General features: G+C 48.9%; 1 protein-coding gene across 6 annotated transcripts in view; it reads right to left on the bottom strand.

Annotated features, from left to right (window-relative positions):
* SIL1 (SIL1 nucleotide exchange factor) overlaps nucleotides 1–23,192 on the bottom strand; it is a 93,929-nt gene that overhangs the window by 19,570 nt on the left and 51,167 nt on the right. For all 6 annotated transcript variants that reach the window (XM_050713561.1, XM_050713562.1, XM_035562868.2 and 3 more), the window contains 4 exons: nucleotides 22,993–23,113; nucleotides 21,638–21,734; nucleotides 18,879–19,070; nucleotides 14,022–14,143 (listed from right to left, as the gene is read on the bottom strand). In XM_050713561.1, the coding sequence (XP_050569518.1) occupies nucleotides 14,022–14,143; nucleotides 18,879–19,070; nucleotides 21,638–21,734; nucleotides 22,993–23,113 (532 nt within the window). The remainder of the gene's footprint in view (nucleotides 1–14,021; nucleotides 14,144–18,878; nucleotides 19,071–21,637; nucleotides 21,735–22,992; nucleotides 23,114–23,192) is intronic.

Genomic DNA, 23,192 nt, shown 5'->3' with positions numbered 1-23,192 from the left:
GCCGCCGTATGTGTTTTATAAAAATAAAGGTTTTAATCTCTAATCTGCATAGGAAGATGTGACAGCTTCCACCAGGATTTTTTCCCCCTCTCCAGCATCAGAAGGCTTGGAGGAACCTTTTTAAGACGGAAGAAAACGCTGCATTCAAATCTCCGAAAAGAGCACTCACGCGGAGCTGTAATCACTTCAGATGCACAGAATTATCAGGAGGAGAAAATTCATCTCACTTAGAATCAAGACCCAATTTGAGGCAGAAAGGAAGAGGCTTGGTTTGCCGCCGTGCCAAGCACTCAGACTTTTCACTGAAGTCAAAGAAGCTCCAGCTGCTCAGAGCCATTGAAAATCATGCCCAGAATCTCTAGTGAAACTTGTTTGTAGAGATGACAGCAAGCTGATAAGGATGTTGACTATTCCAAATAAGCACACATTATTTTATATTTTTAGAGATACTTAGCCCGGCTATTATTATTATTAAGCAGAGGTGGAGTATTTACTGCCTCCTTCTCGGAAATCTGTAAAAATGCTGCCTTTTAGCAGGCTCTTCTTTTCTTCTGGTTAATATTAAAGAGTTTCCTCTTACTTTTCAGACTTACAAAACGTCCAATTAAGTAAGACAATCGAAAGAGAGTACTGCCTGATAAAAATAACATGCTCCCCACTAAGCTATTTGAAACGCCTTGATCTCATAACCTATGCTCCCAACCTGAGATTAAGATCAGGGCATTTGGAGAGGTCTTTACGGTGTTGTCCTACGAGCGAGCACTCAGAAGATGCCGCGGGCAAGGGGACGGCACCAACCATGGAGGAAGGACCCTCAGAGAAAAGCCCCTGCAGGCACGGCCCTGCTGTCATTAGCTCAGCTCGTTCCTTGACTCCTCCACCTGCAACACCACGTGGCTTTTGTCACGTCCCTTGCAGAGCTTCAATCGTGGTCTTACCGATGGCTTCTTCCAACAAAGAAGCAGCTCTGCAACGAGACTTGTACGTATTTATTACTGCTATCTGCCTGCGGCACTCTGATGCTCCCATTGGGGCTGGGTGGGATTGCACCATGCCAGCCACCGCACGCAGAGAGAGACCCCGCAGCAGCCACCTCCGGCAGCCTGCCTTCCTGCTCATCCCTTCCCTGCAGGGAAGTCCAAGAGACAGCTGTTCAGAAGAAATGAAGTACCTTACTCAGCTGAGTCCTCCTGAAAGACAAAGAGGTGGCTCAGCTGACCAACGTCCTTTCCTTACCTTCACGTTGCCGCCTAGCAGCATGGGGAGGATCTACTGGAAGCTGGTTAATGCCAAATCTGCCCAGAACGAAAGCATTTGCTGGAGTCCAAGCGAAAGCCTGGAGCCTGGGGCCAGACAGGCTTTTAAGAGAAGGGTCATCTGCACGCCAGGGAACCAGGAACAAGATGGAAATCAACAGCAGAAAGTTGCAGTCTTTCCCAGAGCAGCCAGACACTGGAGCCTGCTCGCCACGCACAGGCAGTGTGAACCACACCTGTGGCTTTGGGATCAGAGTTGCCTCCTCCTGAGGCTCCCAAATTGGCCTCTCCCGATTGATTCCCCTGGCTTTCAGGTAACGAGCTCCCCTTTCATTTGGAGGGCATGATGCCCACCACTAACGAAGCACAGCTCGTTACCGGCTGCACTGGGGCAGCCCACGTCCCCAGGGTGCTGCACACAGCTGGGTCCCCACCAGGCCAACAGGCAGTGCTCACCATGCGTCGTCCCCTGGGCACGTCACAGGGTCATTTGTTAGTGAAGTTGGGTCCCTCGTCCTTTAGAAAACCCAGCTCCATCCCTCGCTGCGGCCGGCCCTCAGCAACTGTTGCCATGGTTATTGCATTTGAGTGCTTTTCATCAAGAAGATGCTGCAACAGCTGAATTGTCTCTAGCATGAGTTATTTAGGAATAACTAGTTAGTGAGTAGGAATAATGGGTTTAAACTGCCCACAGAAGCCAGCGATCGCAATTATTTTTGCTTTGATCCTGCCTTCTTTCTGGTCTCTGCCAGGTTCAGGTTTAAAGTGTGGGCTAGAGATAAGCAGCAAAGGATGAACGCTTCCTGAAGGGAAACACACTCATCTCTGCGAGGAGATTAAAAGTCTCTCTTTATAGAAAGCCTCTGCTTTTCAATCAGTCATAAATAGGTTATAACAAGGCACAGCAATAAACCAGGAAACATAGATCCCCACCTGTCGGGTTCGGGTGGAGAAATGAGATGTACTTTGCAGCTCCATCATGTTAATTGGTAATCAAGACGTGATGGGCAGAGCCCCAAATCCGTCCATCAGGCACGGGGAGCGACTGGCGTGCCGGCACCCTCCTGCAAGGCGCGGGCTGTGCCAGGACACGTGCTCCTCGCCGGGCACAAAGCTCGTGGCGGGCACAAGCCCACGGCTCTGCTGGGGTGTTGGCACCTCGCGTCGAGCCGTGCTTCAGACCCACTTTCAAGATCACAAAGTGAGCGAACAAAGGCTGCTCCAGAAAGCCACGTCCGTTTTGTTTTGCTCTCATTTAAAGCTCTGAAAAGTGACGGGGTAACAATGGAGCTGGTTTCCCCCCGCAGATCAGGTCCCACAGCGCAGTCCGTCAGGCATTTAATGACATAAATGCCTTGTGCTGCTCTGTGCCTGCCCTGGTACAGCTTTTGGGTAGGGAGGCGCATCCCACGGGACCTGCAGAACAGCGCAGCTACAGCAGAGGCACCGGGAGCCTGCTGCAGCCTGCACCCACCGGCACCAGGGCCCCCAAACCCCATCCCCTTACAGCAGTGGGCACGGCAGGGTGAGGATGCTGCCCGGGGTCCCGGACCCTGCACACGGAGCAATCCAGCTTCAGCTTCATTCACACACACGAGCCTAAGGGCAAGAGAAATGCACTACATGTCAGCCAAGCACGACTCACTGGAGCCAACGCAGCGGCCGTGCCATGGAGACTCTCCGCAGAGCAGCGGCACTGGGCTCAGAAGGGTGCCTACCCAGCAGCAACTGGCAGGGACGCCTGAGCTGGCTCCAGCACCGCAGCCAGAGCCACCAGGCTCTGCCACCAGCTCCCGCGGGCTCGGCTTCACCTGGCTGTGTTGACGAGCCGCACGCCGCCGGCAGAGCTGCAGCCCACCACGCAGCTCTGCCCACGGCACGCCACAGCCCTGCTCGGCGACCACCCACGGGCAATGAGCTCTTTTCTTGCAAACTGGCTACACTTTCATAACGGCAACAGGCTAAAACAAATAACTGCATTTATGTGACGTGACGTGATGCCCAAAGAGATCTCGATTCAGCCTTTTCTGAGTTACCAAAGGAGACAGAAAAAGACTTCACTTATTCTAGCTAACGTAGCTGGATTTAAAGAAATTAAATTTGTCAGTTCATTAGCGTGTAACATAAAAATGAAAAATGCATTTCTAATTCCTGATCCACTAATCCACAATCCGCTGATCTGCAATCCCCAGAACCCACAAAGAAAGAAAAGAAAATCCACAGCAGCCTCTCACTATTTCTCTAAGACTTCCTGGGCACGTCCTGCAGAGAAAGCTCGCACCGCAGACCTTTCCTCCCTGTACAAAATACACTATGGCATATTTCCTGCTGTGCTAGAGGGTATCATGAATAACAAAAAACAAATTGCGCTTGTCAGAATAAATGAACAATGGATGTTCTGTGAGGTGCCAGGCTAGATGCTTCGCATGTTTGCTCAACTCCCTATCGATCCGTAATATCAGCTCATTTGCAGCAGCCCTCCCGCTCCCCAGGACAATTAGCGAGGTCCTATATTTGCGTTCTTAACTCAGAATTGCTGCTGCTGCGCTGCAGGAAAGGTGGCTGGCCCATGCGAAAGGCTCCCCTGGCTGGCCTGAAGGGACTGTCCCTCTGCACCTTCTTCCCAGCTGATGTGCCTCTTTGGAAGCTGCTCCTCTTCCACTTCTGCCCCTTGCTCACTCTGTATACGTCAAACCATGACTGCTACGGGCAATATCAACTTTCTACACCAAATCCTTCTTTACATTATTTTAAAACCCTCTGCTTCATTCAACTAGCCAGGGTGGAGGCATCCAAAACCCTCTCTATGGCCAGCGCACCCCATGGCAGCACAAGCCATGGCTCTATGCAGGGGGAGATGCGCTGCCAGCACCGAGCCATGGGCTGGGAAATTGGGCTGCCTGCTGGGGGGGGCCACAGCTGCACGTAGCCGCGCCCCTCGTGCCCTCTCCAGACACACTGACACAACTCCGTGTGCTGACCTGCTCTGGCCTTTGCAAAGCAACTCTGCCTTCACTCACTGCTGCTCCCCAACGCTGAAGCTGCTGAGGACTTGCTGACCATGCACGCGTGGCTGTGGTTGGAGCTTTTCGGCTGGTTTGCATGGGGAGGGCTGGCTTCCAAGGCACAAGGCAGAGACTTCCTTTCTGCAACATCCTTTCTTTCTCTTTTCCAGCAGCTAGGTGAGAAAAACTTTAAAAGTGTGTGGCTACAGACTCCAGGAACACCCACTAATGCCCAAACCCACGCAGACAATGCCACCCTGTACTCCTCCGCTGCTCCCTTTCGAGGGGCAGATGCACCCTTCAACATTCCAAAAGCAAAGATGTCCCCAGCACACATGAACCACGCGCTGCCTCTGCACCTCCATGCTCCCAAACTGCTTGGAACATCCCTCAAAGCCTTCCCCCCCCCCAGCTCTGCTCTCCATCGCAGCAGTCGCACAAGAGCCATCAATGACTGCACAGCTGTGGGAAGCTCGAGACCAGAAATAGCAGCTCGTTACCGAAGCGCGTCATCGCGTGCCAGGGACCCCGATGCGCCCTTCGGCTCCTCTTCCCATCGCTGGCACAGCTCTACCAGCTCCTCGCGCCCTCCTGCAGGAACAACACGCACCAGCACCCGTCCCAGGACCCGTGCCGTGACCTGCAGGGGACAACCCGGGACTGAGCCCACCAAGTGACATCTGTATTTGTCACATCGAGCTCCTCAGCCCACGCGCGGGGACTCACGCCACCTGAACTGGTCTTGGGATGCTGCCCGGGCAGGACCAAGCCCCGGTTCCACACAGCTCTTGAAGGGTTTGGTTAATCCTAACGCCAACTCCAGTTTGGGTTCCATCTGTCTTTATTCCTCCGGGGACTAATAAAGCAGCACCGTGTGTTTTCATACACTAGCTGAACCAAAATTAAGACAGATTTCAATACAAAGTGCCTGAGAAGAAAAAGCATTTTCTAGTAAGAAAATTTCAGGGTCGTTACTGTTCTCAGCTTGGAGAAAGATTTTGTTAAATAAGATCAGCAGGGTATTAATTTGGAGAACAACACAGGTGAATTCCTGCTTGGTGCAAGACACAAACACACCAAAGTCACATTTACGGGCTCTTAGGACAGGAGCATGTATGGAGATGTACTCCCGTCCCCATCCGAAGGGAGGTGGGGAGCTCACAGCAGGAGATGAGAAGCACCCACGCGTGCAGCAGCCGACCAAACGCATTCCTGCAGCCGGCACCCTGCTGCACCAGGCATGGACCAGAATCCAGAAACCCTTTTAAACTCTGTTACGTTGACAGGAATAGATAATAAACCAACCAAGAACCCTTGCGTTTCATCTCATGTGGCATTTTTTAGCTGCTTAAGGCTAGGGGAACCTCTGCATTTTACGGTACCGTTACCACCCCAGGATTTTTGCTCCTATCACCCAGAAACCCAGCCACAGGCGTGCTTCAACCAGACAGACCTGCACGTCCACTTTAATATGGCAATTCCCATGTTGATCTAGTGGTTTATACAAAGCAACAGCCCTAATTACTGATCTCAGCAGATGGAGCCAAGGACTAACAGCCTGTCCCTCAAACAGCCGCGGCGGAGCTGTGCCCATCGCCGCCCGGCCGCCAGCCAAGCAGCAGCACCGTGCTCACTCGTTCCTCTCCCAAAGATGCGATCCTCCTTCGGTGACAGCCAAAAAATGCAGAGATGCTCACGATGGACAGGTCAGCTGCAGGACAGTTAACAAAATTGAACAGGTACAGCTCGGCGTTGGGGCAGGAATAACTGAGAAATGGCCACGGCCACGGAGGGAGCAGCGTGATGGACGGGGCGTTGGCCGTGACCCACATATCACGCAGGCTCCAGCTAACACCACCTGACTGCTGGCAGAGTCCTTTCTCTTTCCCATCACCTATTTTCAGGGCATTCAGAAAATTCAAAAAGGAGAGACAGAGAAGTTACATGGTGCACTCCGTGCTAGATTCATAACAGACAATACCAGTGAGAATCTGCGAGAACCGAAGCACGCTGCGGGACAGCCAGGTGCGTCTGATGGACGCGAGGACGCAGCCCTTTGATGGTTGCCTTCTGGAACTGGCTACCCTGGAAACTCATTAACTGCAGCAGAAAGGGTAAGTGACGTACAGAGAACCAAACTGGGCTTCAGATCTATTCAGAACTCACGCAGTGGTGTCAAGGGGCTACGACTCAGTGGGCAGCAGCGGCGATAACGTTTCTCAAACCTGGGGGATGGCTCCAAGCCACGGGGCAGGGGCTGCCCCCAGGAGCCTGGCAGGGCTCGGAGGTCTGCCCGGCCTCCCAGACAGCCGAGCCAGCGGGTCATCCCCTTCCAAACCACGCGAGGCAGCTCTGAGGGCTTCCAGTGGACATTTTCTTTTAAGCAGAAATAGGATCGTCTAAAATACAGATCAAAACCTGGCTCACAAGAAGATGCAGAACGTCAGCACCTGAGGGAAGATGCAGGCAGTCAACAGTGATGATGAGTTTCTTCAGAAAAAGATAATTTCCAGTAAGCTGTTTTTTTTTCTCTCGGCAGAACATTACCCTATGCAAACACTTGGAGAGCCTTGAAGGGGCTGCGGTTGGAAGCAATCTGGTGGAAGACCTGAGGAACTGTCTTTGTGGATGAATAACCAACTGTTTCGCTGCATCTTAAAGCACATGAGCAGACAGAAGACAAAAAACTTGATCAAAACACAGTATCTGGAAAACAGGCAGGCTGGAGGATGCCAGCCTGGGAACGAGCTCATGTGCCGCGACTTGATCCCTCTTCAACCAGGACAGGCAAGGGCCAGCGTTAGGCACTGTGACAGCCCATGGCGGCTGGCTGGTTTTATTCGCTCCCTACGCGAGCCCTGGGCCCAGCAGCTCTGCCTTCCTTCGGCACGACGGGGAGAGCAGGGGAACAACAGAGGGCTGGCAAGAAACTGGAGCTAAACCCCAGAAGCCGCCTGGAATCCCACGAGAGCTACGGGCAGGCCCCCAGGACCCCTTCAGAAGCCTGGTTCTGCCTTCCCCGTTTGTGCTGCGAACCCGGAGGGATCTGCCTCTGCATGCTTGCAGCGTACAGCCTGCCAGCAATTAAATCCAACAAAAGCAGCAATCAGGAAAGGGGTAGGAGGGTGCACACAGCAGGACCTGCAAAGAAAGGGACAGGATCCAGATCCTCCCATAGCAGCTCAGACAATTGACTAATCACTGGGCCAGCTCTGTCCACCCCAACCCCTGCTCAGAGCAGGTATGTAATTGAGGCTAGATCCCGCATTTCCTGCTCTCATTGTTCGTCCTCCTCCCATTTTTTGTTTCTTTGTTCTATTCAATGCACTTTCTCAACCTGCCTTCTAAAAACACATTAACGACGGGCTGCTACAGCCCCCTGCACAACGTGATTAAAGAGGAGACGCAGATGCCTCTTCTTTGTGGAGCGTTTTGCACCTATTACTCGGAGGGAATGCAGGGAACACGCGACATGGAAAAGTCGCAGCAGGTCAGGAAAATAATGTAGGTGTTATGTAGGAAAATCTTTGAAGCTTGTGAAGCCATTAACTGAGCGCAGAGGCTGTAGTAGAAAGGATAAACACAGAACATGGATGATGAATAAATAGTGGCTTAAGTGACAAAGGAATACATGTTGCGTCCAGTGATGAAGCACCAAACCCAGCAAGTTTGGGCTGTTTTTTGCAGAAAGTGATTAGGTAACCAGTCTGAGTGCATTTCTTACAAATGAACCACAATAACTCAACGGCTTTAGCGGAGAGCACGCCTCGTGTTTTTCCTAAACGAGAAGACAGAAACAAGGTGTTTTATACAACGCGTTACCTGGCTGCGAGGACTTTTTTCTGCAGGTTGTGTCACCAACCTCCCTGCTAAAGGCAGGGCGCTGCTGAGCCCGGCCAGCGGGCTTAGGTCCCCAGGCACCGCCAGCTCTCCCGCGAGCGGTGCGCTCAGGGCACGCCAGCTCGAGCACGACAGCGAGCTCCTGCACGGCTCTGCAGCCCCTGCCTCCTTGTGGGGTCAATACCTGAAAAACTCCCCACATTCAACCGAAGTGAAGACATCCCCAACCCCGAAACAATCCCACTGGGACAGGCTAAGATGTGCTAGATATCCACCCGTCCCATGTCCACCATGTCCTCCCCTGCTGCACCGAGTCAGCTTCCAGAAACCTGCCCTTACCCAGCATTTACACGACCAAAACACTCAGGAAAATGAAAACAGACGCAAAACTCGGATTCTAGATTTTTCTCCTGGGGTCTCCTCTCCCTGTTTTCACGAGAGCACAAGGATGGCAGTTTACTATTTAATTGTTAATCACACTTCCTTGTTATATTTCAGACAATGAAAAATGTTTAGGGATTTATTCTTCTGTGTAATTACCCATAATGATGAAACACAGTTTTATACCGCACTGCAGTTTTTGTTGAGGTTATTTATAATGGGAAAAGGCTAAATAGGTTGAGTTCATTATCGTTACAGAAAAAATTGAGGTGACCCAATCAAATTAATTTGAAATTAAGTGCAGTGAGGCTGCTAACTCCACACAAGTCAGGAGTTTAAATAAAAATAGAATAGAATCTACAAAGCAAGAAATTACCAGTGGGCAGGGAGCTGAGCTAGAATTACTGCGTCTGAAAGGTGGCAGCACACAAAGTTGTCAAACAAGGCCACTGAAGCAAACAGCGAAAATGAATAAAGAGATGGGAAGAGATTGCAGGGTGTAAAAAGAGAAGCCGGAGGAGGAAGGGACAAACATGAAGATGGATTTGAAATAAATGGGAAGGGACAGTGCTTGTTACGCTAACTATATGTATCTTTCTGCCTGGAGATTCTTCTGTCCTTATGAGACAGAACCAAAGCAAGGTCTTCAATTTTACTTTTCCTGAGTTTATCGTGTACCACTGGACCTCAATATTAAACAGCAGTGAGCATCAACCAGTTTCATTGCGAAGTCAAACTTAATTCCAAATCGTTACATCTGGTGGGGATTTTCTCCTGTTGGCAAAGATCCTGAAAGCCGCCAGTACTCCCCCAACAGACACAGGAGTCGGATGCTGTAGGAGAGCGGACACCACCGAGATACCAACAGATACAGGGGGTGCGAGACACAACATTCCCCCGTTCCTACCTCCCGAAGGAAAGAAGATGAAAAACCAGAAGCCAAAGTGAGAACAGGCAGACCTCACGGTGCTGAGCAGCCCGCGCACAGCTCAGCACTGACCTGCGCAGGGAGGCAGCGGACCCATGGCTCCGGGCTCCTCTTCCAGGCTCCCCCTTGCCGACACAGGGCAAGCTCTCAACGCGCCTTGGGGCTGGCTGAGACGAGTAACGGCTCTCGGGATGTTTGTGATGCACGTTGTCAGAGTTCCAGGGGTTTGTAACTTATGGGAAATGAATAAGAGAGGCAATGGGCTGACATGAGACACGTCTGGGAAACTTCCAGGCTGCCGCCAGACGATGCCCAGGTTACTAGCCGGGACGGGTTTACTCCCAAGCCTTTGCCAAGTCATAACACATGATTTATCATTCCGGGCCGAAATGGGGAACAGCGAGATCCCGGTAGCTTCGGGCTTGTTGGAAGGTCTCCCACCCAAAGAGGCTGTGCTGGGGACTGCCTGATGTTCTGTAGGACATCTGGCACACACGAGATCAGACCGCTGGCTGGAGATCCTGTCCCCAGCTACACGGCTCGAACAGAACTCAGGTCCTGGCTCCCACTTAGGCCACACCAAAATCTCACTTTTTGCCCTCTCTGCCCTCTCCCCGTGAAATACAAACTGCTTCTCTTTGCCTCACAGGCTGCATGGCTTAGCTCCTCTCCTTCTTCACCTCTAATTCACCCCTAAGCATATGGGGATCATTTGGGATAAAGCTTCAAGAATGCATTCGACATAAATTATTGTTCCCCTCCTAAACGGATTACAAAAATCCTTTTATTACAAAATATTAAAATGTTCAAATTGTTGGTGTGGAAAAATGCTTCCTGGTGGTAAAGTTTTTAAAAATTGAGTTTTTAAGCACAAACGTAATCCTTCCTGGCTAACATTTCCAGTCTTGTGAAACATCTAGATACAAATTGCACAGAGGCCTGGCTGTGCTGCGAACAAAGGAAGATGTTGCCTGTAAATAGCTTAGAGGACATCAGAAGACACTTCTCTCATCAGCAATCTTTTTAGCTTAATATAGCTCCTCTTTGCATAAAACATTGACATTTTTGCAATGTTTGGACCCAATGGTGCGAATGCTGATTGTCATCCGAAGATGCCGGAGCGTACCTTCAGAAATATGCAAGAACATTTTACAGACAGTAGTTTTACTTGCCTCCAAAATGCTGTATCTTAATATTTCATACTTTATATATATTTAAATGTTAGTACCACTGGATAAATGCTAACATGCTTTTATGCTAATGCAATCACTGAAAATCCAGATAATGTTGTGTATTGGCATATACTGTTAGTGAATTATGGATACCTAAATGTACAATCCCACATGCCTAGCAATTATTTTTGTTAGTGCATTTAACTTTTATTTGCAATCAGAGCACACGAGGATTGTTCAAATGAAGTTTACTTTTGCAAACTGCTGAATGGAAAACATTTTGTTAAAGGTTTAAAAACAGTGAGGCTGTGATGAGGTTGCAGAGTTGCAATAAGGGCAGCGCTCAGAGAACTCCACCAGATGGAACGATGTTTGGTTTGGTCACAGGCTCGGCAATTAAACCCCACATGTCTAAAATGAAGGACGTATAAGAGAAATGAGATGAAATCTTGATTTCTTCCGAACCAAGTCACCCTCTCGCAAGACAGAGGCTCACAAGTAGACGCAGACGGAGCCCTGGAGGACCGCATCCATCCAGGCAATTCCCTGGGACCCTTTCCTCTGGGGACCAAACTCCTCTGTGCTAAGGCTGCTTTTCAAAACCAGTTTAAGCCAAATAAACCAGACTGCTATCAGGGCAAGGAAATCCCAAACATCCCCTGCTGTGCCTTCTCCTCCTCCTCCTCCCTCCTGCCTTTGCTGATTTCGGCATCTTGGCCAGCTACGTGGCCCATTGACTCAAATTGCTGATCCACTTGAAAACCATTTTATCCCAGCTTGGTTTTCAGCTCTCTGAGCCAAATCCCCACCAGACTGCACGCAGGCAGGGCCCGGGACCCAGCCTGAGGCAGTGCTGCTGCCCTTCTACAGCAGTTGCACTTAAATTCACTGTGAAACCAGCTCCTGAAGCAAGGGAAGAACTGCTATAAATCCACCTCCCACCTGCAGCATGTCATTGGCATTGAGGAAGAGCTGCAGTGAGAGTTACAGGCCTGGAGGTGGAAATCAGAGCTTCAGTTTTAGGCTGTGAACCTGGGAAATCACCAGGTTCTGTAGGAGGACACGGCTCTGACCTCTCTGAACAGCAGGAGTAAGACCTGGGTGATGCAGCTGGTTTCTCCATCCTTCCCCTGCTTCGTGCCTGCACCCACCTGGTCAGAGTTACAGACAAAGCAAACCTGAAGAAAACCTGAGCATTTTTCAGTTTAAAAGTTCTGGATCTGACCCCTGCAGGTCTGAGACTACTCAGTGCCCTGTGGTTTTCTCCTGTGTAACACCACTCACCTACAGACAGCACCACAGACAAACGACCTCCTGCAGGTTCGGCTACACCAGGACTTACCGACCTCCCAGGCTGGGCAGAGGAGCTGCTACGATCACAATCCGATTTTTCTCTGGGAAGGTTTGCTTAGCTTGAACCTGCTGGCCTGAGCCAACCCGGCTGCTTTCACTTGAAGGGACCTGGGAGGTGCCACAGACCCCCTCGGCAAGCAGGAGACTGCCGCCTCTTGCCCAGGCATGGCTCAGCATCCAGCAGAAGACCTGATACCAGCACGGGGCACGTGAGCACAGATCAGATCATGTCCCCACAGCCCAGCGAGCTACGGCACCTCTGGGCAATTACAGGGAAGTCCTGCCACCAGACTGAGGCCCCCAGGAACAACTGCGAGGGAAGGAAATAAATAACAACCCCTCCAAAGAACAAAGCACAACCGAAAACGCTTAGCGTGAAGTACATGAAATGCCCCTGGCAGTTTAAGCAGAGCATGGAGTAACCTGAGAAAAGGTACGAACAAATAAATTAACCAGCTAGCACAAAGCAGATGAGTTGGCATGTAGGTGTCTACTGAGAAAGCTTAAGCACAGCAAGGAGAAAAAAGCAAATCCAAAACTGAAGCATAATATTCCTCACATTTTGGAACTCAGCTCTCAGACAATACATCATCTGAACCACTCAAAATTACCATCTGTCAGAACGTCCTTTAAAGAAAAAAGGCTTAAAAGTTTTCAGAGCAGTATTTTAATATTGTCACGTTAGAAAAGACACAGTTTCTGTCCAAAGGAAGGCATTTCCAATAAAATGAGGAATACTATGCAAAAACATTAGTTTCATCAGCCAGTGCTACATGCTCATCTCATGAGAGAATGAATTTCTTGAGTCTTGATCACGTCACATTAGCTAAATCCGAAAAGATAGGGTTTGATAGCCCCTTTTTATTTTGTAGGTTGCCTTTACGTGTTTCCAGAGCCTCTGCATGAACCATATTAATTAATTAAACATCCACATGCCATCAAAAACCCTAAGGAAACAATTATAGTTTCAAATATTCAGATATGCCAGCAGATGACAAGCAGGTCTATGCTTCTGCCATGAAGGAATGTATCTTATTGTAATCAATAAGGCGAGCTCTGTTTCAAATCATGAGCTGGATCATTTCCTGGTGTAAATCAGGGGACCTGCTGCTGTCAGTGAAGCCCCATTACTCTGTACATGCTGAAGACCAACTGCATTCTGTGTAAGGTTGCAAAAGAAATGCAGATTTGTAGACTATATATTAGACTAAGTGATAAATAATTTATAATGGTGGAGAAAGTGATCATATTTTTAGGCATACAAATAAGCAAATATAATGGTCCTGACTTTCAATCTTCAGTCTTCACTTCCGACCTTGAAGCTTGGGTCCATCCAATGCATTTCTGAAGTCTCTGTGCAGGGGAATGCGCACTATACCCATGCACACAACAACGCCCAGACACCCGTAAAACAAAAAGAGCACCAACAAAACCCACCTTGCCCACAGGGTGCACCTGAGTGGTACACGTTCCCACCTAGCACGGGGCAGACTAGGTTCCTGTGGGCAATAGCCATCAGCCAGTGAATCACAGACATCCTCCAGATCAGTCTCTAACACTGTATCTAATTGAAACTGCTTTGGTTACACCTGTAGGTCAGAGGGAAGTGTCCCTGAGGCTAAAAATAAAAAATAAAATCCCTTCAAAGACCATGGGAGCTGCTATATTTCTGAAATCAGCATCTCACTATCCTAAAGCAGCTTTGGAGCAAGGAATAGAAGGGAGAACAGAGCACCCTGGGCGCTCATAACTGCATCATCCTCAGAATCTTCCCCCTGAAAGGGCTGCTAAGGGGATAGGAGGGGAAGGAAGAATTATTCTCCTCGGATTTGGGTAAAAACAAGGAGATCAGGGAAAAAAAGCAATCTTGGTTTCCATGCTGAATTACTTCTGGCTAAGTTTAATGAGCAGGGTGAGGATGCGCTGAAGAAAAGCCTGGGGGAAGTGAAGGGCTGCAAGAAAAGGGCTAGGCAGGGGAGAAGAAACTTTGGTGTCACAAGAAGAAAAGCTTCCAGCTCTGGCTATAAATAGGGGAGCTGAGGAGAAGCACACCCAGCCCGTCGGGCTGGGCAGGAACAGAGCTCACCTGGAGAGCGCGGCTCCCAGGACGAAGGCAGCATGTTCCTTCAGGACAGGCTCCGTGCTGTTCAAGCCCTCGATCACGAGCTGGAGTCCACCCATGGAGAGGAAATCCTTCGCGTTGTCCACCTGGGAGAGAGCAGATCCCCGTCAGTACCAAACAGCCACAGCCACCGGCCTCGAGATTCAACTCCATCATTCAACAGCGCCTTGCTTCAGAACGAGCATCAGCTCATCCCTCCCCGTCTCACCAGCACGGAGCTTTAAAAAGTCTAAATTAACAGAGAACGATCGTGGCTGGTTTCATACAACACTGCCTGTGAGAATGGACGTCATGTTTGCAGGAACAGAGCCTGCTGACAGGTGGCTATTATCAAATGCGGAAGCATTGCTGATACTTTGATTAGCTATCAAAACTTCCCTCGGCACGTGCCTCAGCAATTCAGGAAGCCTGATGATGTCAAAAAAGAAAATTCTCTGCTCTCTTCTCTGAGCAGGCCATTACTGGGAACCCAGGGAATTGTGTGTTTTGCAAATGCGATTAATTAATTAATCCTCTAATTGCAGCACCAGGAGTTAGGAATGCTTAAGAGCCCATCAGCAGCAGTGGTACATCAGCAGCAGCATCTCTGCTCGCAGCGCTGTACACGGGCTATTCTAGGCACTTGTCATGAACATGGTCAACAATTTCCTGCGGACGTGGAAAGCGAGAAGCCAGACCCTGCTCGGGAGCACTAGCGAGGAGCTTTTCCCTCGGGCAGCCTACACAATGATTTCTCTAAATCCGACAATATTGGAGTAACTGCCACTAGGGAAAAGTTTAAACGTTAGTGGGAATTCCTCCAGGAAATTCATCAGTCTTTGACTTTAAACAAACATGGGGCTAACCAGAAAAAAATCACAGTGGACATCTGTTCTAAGGGAGAAAATTAGAAAAGGGCTCTGAGTGGTTTGCAAACAAAATTTAGAGGAACTGTGCAAAATGCTTCAAGTAGAAAATTTGGTCCAAATTCAAATTAATGCATTTTGTTTTTAAAGGCTTTTTTTGCAACTTATAAGGAAATCTGTCAAATTTTCAGAATTGCTTATGCAAATAACTTGGGTTTACGATTTCAACATTTCTCTCTTGCAAAAGAAACAAAGACAGCATATATTGGTGGATGGAGAAAGAACAAAAATGAAACTAGCTGGGCAAAATGACCTCCCTGGTTTTAGTGAGAGGGCTGATCTGAAAAGGTAGGAAAGAACAAACACTGCAAAGCGTGCAGAATATGTCGGACTAACACATCACTTCCACGTCTGAATGCTCTTTGAGAGTCAGCAGTGATGTCATGCTTAGCGTTATTTCTATCTCGACCGTGTGCCTTCACCAAACGTGGCCATAAGTCAGGTGGTTTAGATGCCATTTTCTGGAACGAAGAAGCTACTCAGTTTTGTGTCCTACAGCCTTGTCTTCACCAAAGCACGACCTGGGGAGCTATGGCTCGTCTGTTCTCCCCACTGGGACAATACCTGTCACTTGCTGTCCCTCTGCAGAGCCGGTAACAGAAAGGCAGTCTCCGGGGGTGTCCTGTAGCTCATTCAGGATTTGCAGCAGCTTTTTGATCCTTTCAGGTCCTACTTTTAACCATCCCTATAAACTGGATCTGCCAGACCTCTTACCATTCTGCAGGTCCCTCTTTGTCTACAAAGAAACTTATGCAGCAACCTAAATTCATCTACCGGCGGGGGCTCTTATTGCTCAAATTGAAAAAAAACGAGGCTGTTTTAAGGCTAGAATTGGACGTTTACTTCTGCTCAGGAGGGAACCGCCTCGTTAGGCTATGCAGTGCCTGTCTAGAAGGGAACTCTGTGCCACAGAAAGTTTCCAGCATCAGTCCTGCTAAAATCAACCGCTGCCGTATCCTCATTGGGAACAGAGTCCTGCAGGGCAGCGGCAGTGCCAGGGAGAGACCTTGACCGCAGAATATAAAGTGCACTGTAAAGCTTATTTTGAAGATGTATTCATTTTTAACCACATTTCTTCCTTCACTGGAGTCTCTTGTGAGAGCTCCTTTCCTCACCATTAAATTTAAAAAAAAAAAAGGCACCAAAAAACACAACAAAAGCCCCAAACCCAACAACTCAAAGGTATTAACCTCTCTGGGGAGCAGAGGATGCTGTGAGGCAGCCTGCCTGTGCCTCGCTTCAGTCCACTGAAAACAGCACGGAAGAAAGGCAAAGATCAAAAGAGCTCTTGAGTAAAGTACACAGGCAAGGTTGGAGAGGAGAGGGATGGGAGAAGAGCAAATATGACAGCAGTTACTTAGGGAGCGCCTTCAAATTGGAAGGGAAGGAAAATGGGGAGGGGAGATGAGAGAGAAAATGTTAGGAAATGAAAGCGAGGAAAAGCAGCATGTCAACCATCCGCGATGGAGAGGAAATTAGCAGTGAGAAATGGTGTAGCATGTCACAGGAGGGAAGAGAGAAAGATAAGGAGAGTAAATAATTGAGAGAAAGAGCCTGCAAAAGCATGAGCAGGGCTTGGCTCCGCACACTGCTGTGCAAGCACCGTGAACTCTGCTTATAAATGAGTTATGCTCTGGCCTCTGCACATTTGCATTTGTTTTTTATGCATTACGGATAACCTAGGAAGCCAAACCGTCCTGCTCTTCCTCCAAGATGGACTCCCAAACATGCCAACTTGAATCCTGACTGATGAGAAGCAAACCAGAGCTGGCAACCCGAAGCCGAGCAGACAGAGCCCTTGGGCTGGCTCTCCAGGAGCAGCAGAGCATCTCTCCCCAGCTCAGCCCTGACCACAGTTCCCCTCTGCTCCTTCGTGGAGGGTTTGGCAGCTTCCCATCCAGGATGCCCGTGACCGCGCTGCGGAGCAAAGCACAATCCTCCGCTTGCAAACCCCGCAGGGCACGACATGTCCCACTCAACAGGTATTTGGGGAGAGGAATAATCAGCAAAAGCAGAGGCACACTGCCACCGGTACCCCGTGCTGGTGCCCACAGCCCTGCAGCCCCAGGCCCCACACCTGCGACGTCCCACAGCCTCCAGGGGCACGGCGCCGCTCCCGACCGGTTGGGTCCTCGCAGCGCTCTGCGGCACAGGCACACTTGGCTGCTGCTCAGTAATTACATTAAGCCGGTGCTGCTAAAGTCAGTACCGAGCGGAGATAATGCTCTGGACACATTCAACTCGCTGGAAGAAGAAAGAGGAGGAAAAGCCACGCTGGCTTACAGACAAGTCATATTTCTTATCAGCTTCCTGCCTGATGAGAAGGTGTTGCCCAGCCATCTGCCCCGACAGCGCGGGCACAGAGCAACGTTGTGATGGATGCACAAAGGAGCCCTGTGTGCGCCGTGCCAGCCTCCCTGCCATTTCCCTCTCTGACCCATTTGATGCTGGACGCGGTTCCCTTTGATGCTCCGAGCCCTGCCCTGGGAGCGGAGATCGTTTCCCTGCTGGTCCTGTCTGAAATGGCTCACCCCATCCTGCGCCACAAGCAGGCAGGGTTTTACGCTGGAATAATCCAGAACGTTATGCTGGGATCTAAAGCATCCCAGCGTGTTTGGGAATTGCTTTTTAGCATGCTGGCCTGATGCTCTGGCACCCTTAACTGGACAGAATTAGCCCTGAGTAGAAATACGAAGCTCTTAGGGCGCCCATTGTTCACACTTATTCTCTGAGTCAGACAGATGCCGGCAGTGAAACAAAAGCATTGAGAACAAACAGCAAGGAAGCCTCTGCGTGTGCATGACAGAGATTTAATGTGGAAAGGCAAGACAAAGAGCCCTGCAAATAATGCTTCTATTAGCTGGAACATGGGACTCCATTCCCAGCAGCTTGTTCCTTCAGCTAACTTCCCCCCAAAAATGTGCTTGTTTTTGTAAGAAACGCCATTCCAGCAAAAGGTCTTGCGCCGTCACCTCTCGAGAGTTCTCGTTCACCCTCTGAAATAACAAAAGTCACCGACAGTGACAGTGGAAACTCTCCCAGTCTGCTCCAGTCCCTCCCGGTCACCGGGCAGGGAGAAGCCCCATCCTCTCCCAGGAGGCTGAGCACAGTCCCGATGCCCGGACACACAACCAAACCGCTGCGGCCTGAGAAGGCACCAAGCACAATGGAGGAGAGCGGCATGCCCAGAGCCTGCAGCAAACCAGGGTTAAAAATGTGTGAGCTTAAAGCAGAGCAAGAGAGATCTGAGGGGGGGAAAGAGTGTGAGCATAAACCAGAGGAAGAAAGATCTCAGGAGATATTCAACCTCATGCACAGCCAATTACCATGGCTCAGCTGATGCTCAGCAACTGGCCATTTGCCTGAGCCTTCAGTCATTTCTGCCATCAGCCCAGCTGCGAGAGAGGCTCTGCAGGCCAGTTCTTACTCACACCAAGACAAAATACAGGCTTCTGGGTGTCTGTCATCTTCCCTGGTATGAAGACATTCTCTGTGAACTGGTCTAAGAGGACCTACTTGCAGCCACAAACGCTTTCCATGGAAGAAGCGAGAAAATATTTTTATTTTTTTTAGCAGCCTTCAATATACTTACCCAGAAAGTGGCAGATAAAACCCATTTTCATAACATTAACAAGTATATAAAAAAAGAAGAGAGGACAAGAAAAAAAGCCTGAGAACAGACAACAAATCAAGCAACACTAACCCCTAGGAAACTGCTTGCTGCTGCTACAAGTGATGATTTATTCAAACTCGGATAAAAAATAAGCCTGCAGTAGCCTCTGCTATCTGTTATTGTCCCAGGATTATGCTAATTAAGTAATTTGTATTACCTGATACTGATAAGAAAAATAAAACCACGTTTATTATACCGTAGTCCCTGGATTTTACATGGTAGTTACAAATGCATTTTTGTTACCTGGTGTACATAATATTCGAGATCATAAAGCGCCGCTACTTTTTCATCCAGTGTGGAAGCAGAGCTGTTGAATTTGCTGATTAATTTATCCATGATTTCATAATCTGTCTCCATCTTCACGTTCAGCTTTTCAAACTCCTCCTTCAGCTGCTGTATGGGACGGAACTTCTTCCTCACCTCTTCCTCGTGGGCCTTGAAAGCAGCAGGAGGAAAGCAGATATGAAGGCAGGCGATAAAGAAAGCAACCCCGGCCCCAGACGTACAAGGGGAACGTGGCTGTCTCGTATTTACCACTCTGTGTCAGAGCTGTAGGGCAGGGCTGGAAGGTACCTTGGGAGAAGGTGTAGGACCTGAAGACAGGGGAGGGGACAGCTGCCCAGGTGCAGCCTCTGGCAGCTCGCTCTGCTGCCTGCCGTGCTGCCCCTGGCTCACAGCAGGCACCACGTGTGGTGGGACCTGTCTCAGAGCTGTGGACCGCGTTCGGCAGCTCGGACACCCAGAGGCTCACACCACAACCCTGTGCAGCACTCATCCACCTGAACCCAGCCCAAGACGCGTGGAGCAGCCTCCTGGGTGTTTGGGCCCTTCTGGGAAGCCCAGGACCTCGTGTGTCTATAAAATATGGCTCGTGGATACCAGCGCACATTCCCCCAGCAGCTTAGCACCTAATGCTTTGTACCCCATTTCCACACCCTATGCACTTTTCAGATCAACACGGAGCACAAGGGCAGAGCGACCCGATGAACCAAGAGCAGCAGCAAGGCGTGCAGCAGGGAAGGAGAAGGCTCTGCCAGAGACTCGAGAGCCCCAGAGGCAGCAGAGACCACTCCTCCCGCAGCAGCGCTGGTGACACTGGGACCAGCAGGGCAGAGCCTGCTGCTGCACGAGGACAGGAAAGCAGAGGCCAGACTGAAGACGGACTGCCCAAGAGCAGGAGAAAGCAAGGAAGAGTAATGGAAGTAAAAGCCCTGGCAATCTAGTAGCAGTTGTACAATCTGCGCTAATGACTGCTGGCCTAATTACTACAGGAACTGCACAGATACACAGAACACTATCCCCACTCCAGCCACACTGAAGGAATTGCTTTTGCAATAGCATATACAGGAGCATGCTTGGTGTAAAACTCAATTTACTTTGACACAGTTACTTCAAGGATGAATTTGCTCCCTGCAGGAGTGATTTTAAATGGAGTACTTTAGGTCCATTAGATATAGCTGGTGTTAGCCCAGTTGCTGGGACAATAGCTATTCTAACAGGTTTTTTAAAATATGGCTTATTTTCACATAATAGAGTATCACTAATTTTTGCATTTAAATGGCACTCATTTCAAGAAGTCCTGCTATCAGTAATGCTACCTGCTGCATAAATAATCTTACAGAAAACAAAACATTGCCCTGATGTCAAACAGAGGAAAGATATTCCTGGGACTCAAAGACAATGGCCCTGACTCGCACCTCAAATTTCCTTCAACGTCAAGGCAGCAGGAGGAGCTAGGGCCTAAGGAAATACTTGGAAGTGGAGAAGGAGACAAAGGCCGTGATCAGCCTGGCAGGTCACTCATCCCACCGGTGTCATGCCAGTGGCTGCTCCTGTGCTGGGGACCAGCTCCAAGCCTGGAGCTGGCTGAAAGCAGCACATGCATTCTCTCTTTGACTTTGAATCGTCCACTTTCTGTAACTAAACAGGAAGTTTACAGCTTCTTTAGGTTAACTTCAACCTATGCTCCACCAAAGCCATTTGTGTTTTTACTACCCTGGCGTGAGGTTGGAAACTTAAACCATAAGATCACTTCTGGATCCAAGTGTGCCAATGGCAGGGGATGGTACATCCCGGGGCTTGTCACCATCACTGAATCCAAAATAAAGAGCCTTAGCTGTGCTTTTTGTACTTCCTCACTCTAATGAGGATAACGAACAGCAAGTAGCCTCACACTGAAATCCATTCCACTTCAGGGGCTTGCAGACATTTTTGCGGCAGATGAACAAGTAAATCAAAACAATGGATAAAAATGCAATGCAAACAATGGAAAGGAAATCAGCCCATGGGTTCACCCAGGTGTCTGCAAGCAACTTTTCTGCGTTATTAATTCAGGTCTAATCACACCAGTATCCAAACAGAAAACTCAGGGGAGCAGCGTCACAGCGGAGAGCTTACTGACTGCACCTCCCCTGGGTTCACAGGAAAGATCCCATAATTTCAGGTTAGCATTGCTATACTAAGAATGGCAGGAAGAAATCTGGTGGGTGGATGGCTTGTGAGGATGGGTACGTGCACACCGTATGCCTGGTTTGCTCGCTGAGATCCCACTGACTTGAGTTAAGACCAGGAGGCACCGCTGTACGATGGGTGAGCTGTTGTGCAGCTGCTGATCCCAGCCCGCTCCACCATGCAGCCCCCTCCCACTGACAACCCATGGGATAATTATTGCCAGGAAACACTGAAATGTGACAATATACTTAAGTAGTTATAAGTAGCTTGCAAAACAGGGCCTCTAAGTTAGAAATGAATACAATGGGCCTGAACAGAAGTTTTCCATTTTAACAGAAAACCCAGGATTCATGCAAAAAGGGGTGAGAGTTTCCCAGGGGACTTTACCACTGACAGAACAGCAAACGTATTTTAGGTCCATATTCACCAGGTGATTAGTCTGGACAGTATTTTCCCAAGTAATTGCTTTAACCATATTCCCAAGACACGCTACACAGCGCATTCACATCAGCATACTGTGCATTGCTTTAGAAACAGGGAACTGTCTTTACCATTCTTTCCGCCTTCTCACTTTCCTTCATTTTAGCCAATGCCTTTTTGAGCTCCTGGGATGTGAACGAATTTGAGTCAATATCCATCTTGTCCAGCCTTGCAGAGGAAACAAAACAAAACATTACACCAATGAACAATTTTATCTGTAACATTTTCATTGCAACATATTAGCAATGGATAATATCAGGTGAAAAAGAGCTAAGAGAGCTAGACCAGCACATATCTCACTTAAAACACACTCAAAAAGCTCCGCACTCAACAAAAGGTTAGTCCCAGTGCTGTATTTTTTGTGTGGTTTGCAGACACCTCACCTTGACAATCACAAAAGGCTTCAGAATCTGCATGCAGACCCAAAATCTCAAGCTTTAACACAGCAAGAATCGCTGATTAATTTATGCCTCTGCTTTCATGTAGGAATACAGAAAAATAGGAAATGTTCATGTGAAAAAAGGAGAAAGCACCACTGTGTCACTAGATCGTTGCTAAGGAATCGCAAGCTTTAGCAGAGATATACAGCTGAAGTTCTGGTGATCATCGTATGCTGTAACTTTATTACAGCAAGCCTAAGTTCAACCAGAAATTTAACAAAAATGCTAAAAAGATAAATAATTTGTTGCTTTTTTTGTCGATCTTATTGGCTCAGGGAACTTATCTGAGCTGTAAACACTCCTGTAGAGGAAAAAAAAAAGGAAAGCTAACCACTGAGGCATCATGAAGTTAATGAGCTCCATACCCCAAACAAGAGGAGCTACAGGGAGCAAGGGAAAGGCTATTTGCAACGTCAAATCCCTGCACTTCAGGAAGGAAAGTTCCCAATAGTAACTGGACGTGTCTTTGTTAAGAGTGTGCCAAAGGGAAAATCAGCACGAGAGAAACTGTAACACAAACCTGGGTGCAGGGAAGGCTGTGTGATCGAAGGGGAACAAAAGCAATAACTCATGTGAGCACCAAGCTAAAACCATACTGGATTGGACTCAGGTCAACACAAACGAAGCCCCTCACAGCTGCTCTGATGGTTTAAGCTTAGAAAGTAATTTCAGACTGATTGCTGTAGATATTTCAAAGGAAAAAATGTCATTCAGAGAAGCCAGGTTGCAAATTTAGTTTTGGCAGCATGGCACAAGAAGCCATAAAGGCATCTCTGAATACCTACTCAGGGCACTTCTACCACCATCCAAAGGGATCACAAAGGATGGAGGCCAAGTTTCAGCACGACTGAACCCATAAACCAGCAATTAAGTCTCCGGACGACACAGCAATTGAGTGCCCCAGGGAACCTGTCTGCTAATAAAAGGCACAAAATTCCTAGTTTGGCTCTATGCAGCGTGAAGGCAGGTGCTTTGCATCACTGTACCTTCTTCTTCTTTTCTCTTCTCTCGTGTCACTTTTTCCATTTTCACTGTCTGGAAGCCGGGCTTCTCTGTCTCCTGTCTGCAAGTTTAGTCGTACGTGTGACCCTGCAGGAACGGCCTGACCTACAAACAAAGGTCAGATGCTTTAGGCTACGCACACCATTACAGGTTTGCACACAAAGGGCAAGCTGAAGTCACACGC

The sequence above is a fragment of the Cygnus atratus genome, chromosome 14 (genome assembly GCF_013377495.2).
Source record: "Cygnus atratus isolate AKBS03 ecotype Queensland, Australia chromosome 14, CAtr_DNAZoo_HiC_assembly, whole genome shotgun sequence".
NCBI classification, from domain to species: Eukaryota; Metazoa; Chordata; class Aves; order Anseriformes; family Anatidae; genus Cygnus; species Cygnus atratus.
Note: the sequence above shows the minus strand (reverse complement) of the source record. Positions and strands in the feature narration are given on the sequence as shown.